Genomic DNA, 6,433 nt, shown 5'->3' with positions numbered 1-6,433 from the left:
ACGATAATGACGGGAGTCTGGCGCAGCAGCAGAATGATGTATTCGCGCAGATTTTCAGTCCTAAATATCAAACATGTTTGATATGATCGGGACGGCCCCGATGAGGCTGTGAGCAGATCGGGAGGTTTAAGATTGGATCTGCAAACAGCTCACACTAAAATCCTGTAGTGTGAGCCAGCCATAGCGCCACCGTCAAATCAACATGCTCATAAAATAAATTGGGTCGCACGTAAATTGACAGGGTCGGTCGGCAACAGGAACCAAACTTAATTTTTTTTAGGCCCTAGTCACTCCATTTCATGGATAGATCTCTGCAGTGTTTCCCCCCTACCATTGCCTTGGGGGGGGGGGTCCTATTGTGGGGTGAAACATGCATGGTAGGGCTACCTTATAGAGACACTGCATGAAAGAGGCCACACCCATCACGGGGGAAAGCGCTCCATTCACTTCCACACACCAGTGTCATTTTCCTTGAATTAAACATAGCTAAAAGCTGTTGTGTGGTGGGGCTGCGCAGACAACAAATGTAAAAAATCGCCAGTTAAAGTTTTTTTGTACTCCTGAGCAAAACAAGGAAGCCATTGAGAATTGGCGATAAGAAAAATGTGGATCTAGCTGTCAAGGAAGTAAGTTGGAGTGTTCATCTTCCGTATATACGATCTTTTTGTGCAACACGCAACCATGCACGTGACATAGGAGAACGCCAGGATTGGAGGGGGAGTTTCCGTTTCCCCCCGTCTTGGGCGTGTTTCTGAATGATGACGCATTACGCAGTGTCTCTATTGAGAATTGGCGATAAGAAAAATGTGGATCTAGCTGTCAAGGAAGTAAGTTGGAGTGTTCATCTTCCGTATATATGATCTTTGTGTGCAACACGCGACCATGCACGCGACATAGGAGAACGCCAAGATTGGGGGGGGGAGGAGTTTTTGTTTCCCCCCGTTTTGGGCGTGGTTTCTGAATGTTGACGCAATCTGCAGTGTCTCTATCTAAACAGTACCTCCTTACCCCCCAATAGGACCCCCCCCCCTTCCCCAATTGGACCCCTCCCCCCGCCTGATCTGGTACTCTTGGGCCCAGACATCAGAATTACAAACAGTCCAAGTGAGTCCTTATCATATACAGTGTACAGTATTGAATGTTTCTTGGGTTTCTTGCTTTTCCACATATTTTCGGGTTGTTTTTACATAGAAATATTCCAAAGTCCATTAACGAGATGACAGCTTCCATCCGCATTCAAATCCACCCACCCACCCACACACACACACACACACACACACACACACACACACACACACACACACACACACACACACACACACACACACACACATACAGTACAGACATACACACCCACACACACACACACACACACACACACACACACACACACACACACATATACAGTACAGACACTGCACATAACACTGTAGCCTACAGGTGTGCCCCTGTGCTGCAGTACAAGGTGGACATCTGTTCTTGAATCGAGGGTCAAGCGATGGAGCTACTGGCAGAGAACTCTCACAGGTCTCTCTGTGGCCGTTTGGAGGCCGCCCATCTCCTTTGTCGAGGGTTCAGCAGGTTAAACACTGCTCTTATTTCCCATCATGCTCAGGGCTGTCCAGCTGCAACTACAGCGAGTGGGAGTCCTTTCAAACGTACACATGTCTCTTCCTCCTCTCCTCTCTCTCTCTCTCTGTCTCTCACTGTCTCTCTCTCTCTCTGTCTCTCTCTCTCTCTCACTCACTGTCTCTGCTACTGCGGCGATCAAGCAAGGCAGATTACCTTGTCAAACACAGAGGCTTTCAAGCAAAACATCTAAAAAACGACAACAGCCGGGAGAAATGCACGAGCGACCTCCAAAACACACTTTCATATGGCTCTCTAGAACATCATGTGTAGGAGGGAAGAAGATGGCTGTTGTTGCACCTAGGGCCGGATATCGCCACTGATTTCCCCATTCCATACGATTCCGATACACAAGGTCCCGATTCGATTCGAGTTCCAATTTGATTCAATATCGATATTTCCGTCACAATAGCGATTTTGCTCGGATATGAAAGAGATGATCAAAGAAGCAATGCTGTAAATTATACAAGGAACCCTCTAACCTGGTGCACTATTAAAAATATTGTTTCCAGATGTTTACGGGATCTTGTTGCGCTAAGAACAAAACCACGCGAGTCTTACAAAGTTCAAGCTTCAAGCATCCACGGAAAAGGCATTATATTAAAAGATCCATACTGGGATATCAGTTCCTTCAAATGAATATTGATTCGATATTGATATATAATTGTATTTTTTACCCAGCCCTAGTTGCACTGTGCATGAGGAACGCCTGGGTAAGCGAGCCACTTTGATCACCAGTCGTTTTACACTGAAGAAGTGACTCTCCACTGATTTGCAAATGTGAAGAGCTCATCAGTGACCAAAAATAGCAAGGCCATTAATTAGCCTGAAACAATGTTCTCCTGCTGTATCGACTTCTTAATGGACAGGGGAGGACCTCGTTCCTGTTCCCATCCAGTCAATGGCTCAGGATCTCTGGGCTCTGAGAAGGGTCTTATGTCATCTCCTCACCCTGACCTTCAGAAACCAGACCTGCACGCTTTTCCTTCTTCGTCCTCCTCCTCCTCCTGCACTCATTGCTCATTAACTATGTAGGAGTGCGATGAAGGACTACAGTATAGGGCTGCTGACAGACCTTCTGCCTGCCTGGGTATGACTGGAGCAGCTATAGGGCCTCTGACATACCTTCTCCCCTTCCTGGGTATGACTGGAGCAGCTATATGGCTTATGGCTACTGACAGACCATCTCCCTGCCTGGGTATGACTAGAGCAGTTATATGGCTACTGACAGACCTTCTCCCTGCCTGGGTAGGACTAGAGCAGCTATATGGCTATTGGCTACTGACAGACCATCTCCCTGCCTGGGTAGGACTAGAGCAGCTATAGGGCTGCTGACAGACCTTCTCCCTGCCTGGGTATGACTGGAGCAGCTATATGGCTACTGACAGACCTTCTACCTGCCTGGGTATGACTGGAGCAGCTATATGGCTACTGACAGACCTTCTACCTGCCTGGGTATGACTGGAGCAGCTATAGGGGTACTGACAGGCCTCCCTGCCTGGGTAGGACTAGAGCAGCTATATGGCTACTGACAGACCTTCTCCCTGCCTGGGTATGACTGGAGCAGCTATATGGCTACTGACAGACCTTCTACCTGCCTGGGTATGACTGGAGCAGCTATAGGGGTACTGACAGGCCTCCCTGCCTGGGTAGGACTAGAGCAGCTATTGGGGCTCTGACAGAGCCTTCTCCCTGCCTGGGTATGACTGGAGCAGCTATATGGCTACTGACAGACCTTCTACCTGCCTGGGTATGACTGGAGCAGCTATAGGGGTACTGACAGGCCTCCCTGCCTGGGTAGGACTAGAGCAGCTATATGGCTACTGACAGACCTTCTCCCTGCCTGGGTATGACTGGAGCAGCTATATGGCCTCTGACAGAGCCTTCTCCCTGCCTGGGTAGGACTAGAGCAGCTATAGGGCCTCTGACAGAGCCTTCTCCCTGCCTGGGTATGACTGGAGCAGCTATAGGGGTACTGACAGACCTCCCTGCCTGGGTATGACTGGAGCAGCTATAGGGCCTTGGACAGAACCTTCTCCCTGCCTGGGTATGACTGGAGCAGCTATAGGGCCTTGGATAGAACCTTCTCCCTGCCTGGGTAGGACTAGAGCAGCTATATGGCTACTGACAGACCTTCTCTCTGCCTGGGTATGACTGGAGCAGCTATAGGGGTACTGACAGACCTCCCTGCCTGGGTATGACTGGAGCAGCTATAGGGCCTTGGACAGAACCTTCTCCCTGCCTGGGTATGACTGGAGCAGCTATAGGGCCTTGGACAGAACCTTCTCCCTGCCTGGGTATGACTGGAGCAGCTATAGGGCCTTGGATAGAACCTTCTCCCTGCCTGGGTATGACTGGAGCAGCTATAGGGCTGCTGACAGAGCCTTCTCCCTGCCTGGGTATGACTGGAGCAGCTATATAGGGCTACTGACAGAGCCTTCTCCCTGCCTGGGTATGACTGGAGCAGCTATAGGGCTGCTGACAGAGCCTTCTCCCTGCCTGGGTAGGTCTTCTTTACTCCCATCTGCTAGCTCTTTCCTTACAGAAGAAGTATGTCTTGTGCAACAGAATATGCCCTCATTTACCACATCCCACTATTTGTGGATTGTTCATTTAGGATTATTTGAATACTATTTATCGCCCACAGAAGAGCAGAAACCACCTTAATTCCTGAGGCATAAACATCTCTCTCTCTCTCCCTCACACACACACACACACACACACACACACACACACGCGCGCGCGCGCACACAAACGCACTCACACACACACACACCACATGCACACGCACACACAATGTACCGTGTGTTTCTTGCTTGACAGACAATCCAACTGAGAACAGAGTGGATTTAGTAAATGATTTCAGGTGTTGCAGCGCGGTCTCAGTACTTTCCCTAACTGACAGCTACTACACCATACAGAAAACCTCTCTCAACAGACAACTAACTGACAGCTACTCCACCGTACACAAAACATCTCTGAACAGACAACTTGACTCTGATAGACTCTGCCTCTGGAGGCAAAAGCTACTGATGGAAATAAGTAGCCTGAAGTTGGAAATGTATTGACTCAATTTAGATTTGGAATTTGCCATTTACCGACTTATTGTTAACGCCTATAAAACCAGCAGCCCAAGGAGCAAGTGAAATTAAAGCATATAGCCTCTCAGTCTTTCCTAACTGTAGCTTTTATATATATATATATATATATATATATATATATATATATATATATATATATATATATATATATATATACATACATACATACATACATACATACATACATACATACATACATACACACACACACACACACACACACACACACACACACACACACACACACACACACACATAGCCTAACAAAGAGAAGAACCCTACATTTAACATTAGCCTACATTTGGTGTACAAGAGCTATAGCCTGTGTTATGGGCAGATATACAGTAACCAGATTTCGTTTCTCTGTTGCGGTGTTCTTTTTCATGATATTAGGCCACTTCATGTGTGTCAATCTTACGAGAGAATAAGAACTATAGAGAACAAATAATTAATGTTATGTAAATGTAATAGCTAGTGGGTATAAGTCGGCTTTACATACTGTAAACTAAAGGCTGTGTAAGGAAGGTATATTATGCCAGTTGTTTTGACAACTTTTAACCTAGAAGTTAACAACATCCATCATTCGGTGGTTAGAAACAGATGAGAATCTGTTCCCCCTTTGAGTTTACAAAACGACAAACGGATGGGCTGAGGCCTCTATAGTAGCCTAGGGCTACACAGGGGTATGTATGCCCTATACCCGCCTACAGTATTTCATGTGTATTTAAACTATATTCACCCAAATACAACATGCATAGGCCTACCTAAACAGTACCTCTTACCTCAGCTTCTGTTACAGCCTAGTGGGGAATTTTAAGGTGGATAAACTCTGACCCCCGTTGTTTAAAATGTCATAGGCTAAGATCAGTTTGATGGGCTGTTTAATAGGCTACTTGTTATGTATAGGCTACCTCTCATTAAGATGTCTGCCGGGCTAAAAGAGATGGGTAAACTATTCTGCAAATAAACAAACTTGAGTTTAGGTGGGTTTACCCTCCTCCGCTACATTCCCTGCTATAAAGGAGTTTCCAGAACTTTCACCCTGGAGATGTTGGCCCGCTTGGTGTTCAGTTCAGTTGGTAAAAAATAAAATTCTTTCTTACCTTGAGTCAGTCCGATATCCACCAGGAGAAGAAGCAGAAACCAGGCCATGTTGAGCAGCATCTCCGGAGCTTCGCACCGTGCAGCCTCCCTCCTCACAGCCCCGTGATGAGCGGTCAAACTCCGCTCCCTCTCTCTCACAGGCAAGTCCGTCCGACTCACTGGAAACTGCGCTCAGAATACCTTCTCTGTTGTTCGCTCCTGGGAAACTGCGACTGAAATATAAACACCCCTCAAAACCCCAAAGAAGGCGAAGAAAAATCTCTACGGAAAATGTATCCAGGACTTTTTCTTTCTTTTCTAAAATAGATGAATGAGAGTTTATGGATTAAGACGCGCGCGCATCGCCCTCTCCGTCAAGGAGGATGTTGCATTAAAATCTACCTCCGCGGGTTGTCTAGGTGTGTAATAGTAGGTGGATGTCTCGCTGATAAATTCATGCTCCGGTGTGTCTTCTTCACTTTCCCCCCGAAAAAATCACCAAAGTCCTCCGCGGAGTTGGTCTCTCTCTCTCTCTGTCGCACCTTTCGCTCTGCAGGCAGCGTGAGAGCCTGTGTGCCTGACTGACTGTACCGCGCCTTGCGCTCCACTGCCGGGGTGAC

General features: G+C 47.3%; 1 protein-coding gene across 1 annotated transcript in view; it reads right to left on the bottom strand.

Moving 5' to 3' along the window:
- The window catches only part of unc5cb (unc-5 netrin receptor Cb), a gene marked incomplete at its 5' end in the record, with an annotated part of 103,904 nt that extends 98,010 nt beyond the window's left edge, over window positions 1-5,894 (bottom strand). The window contains one exon of the mRNA XM_083657406.1: window positions 5,834-5,894. Within this exon, the coding sequence (XP_083513532.1) occupies window positions 5,834-5,894 (61 nt within the window). The remainder of the gene's footprint in view (window positions 1-5,833) is intronic.
- Window positions 5,895-6,433: the final 539 nt, after the last annotated feature.

Source organism: Poromitra crassiceps (assembly GCF_964638095.1).
Source record: "Poromitra crassiceps genome assembly, chromosome: 21".
NCBI classification, from domain to species: domain Eukaryota; kingdom Metazoa; phylum Chordata; class Actinopteri; order Beryciformes; family Melamphaidae; genus Poromitra; species Poromitra crassiceps.
The sequence above is the reverse complement of the archived record's forward strand: the minus strand, read 5'-3'. Positions and strand labels throughout refer to the sequence as shown.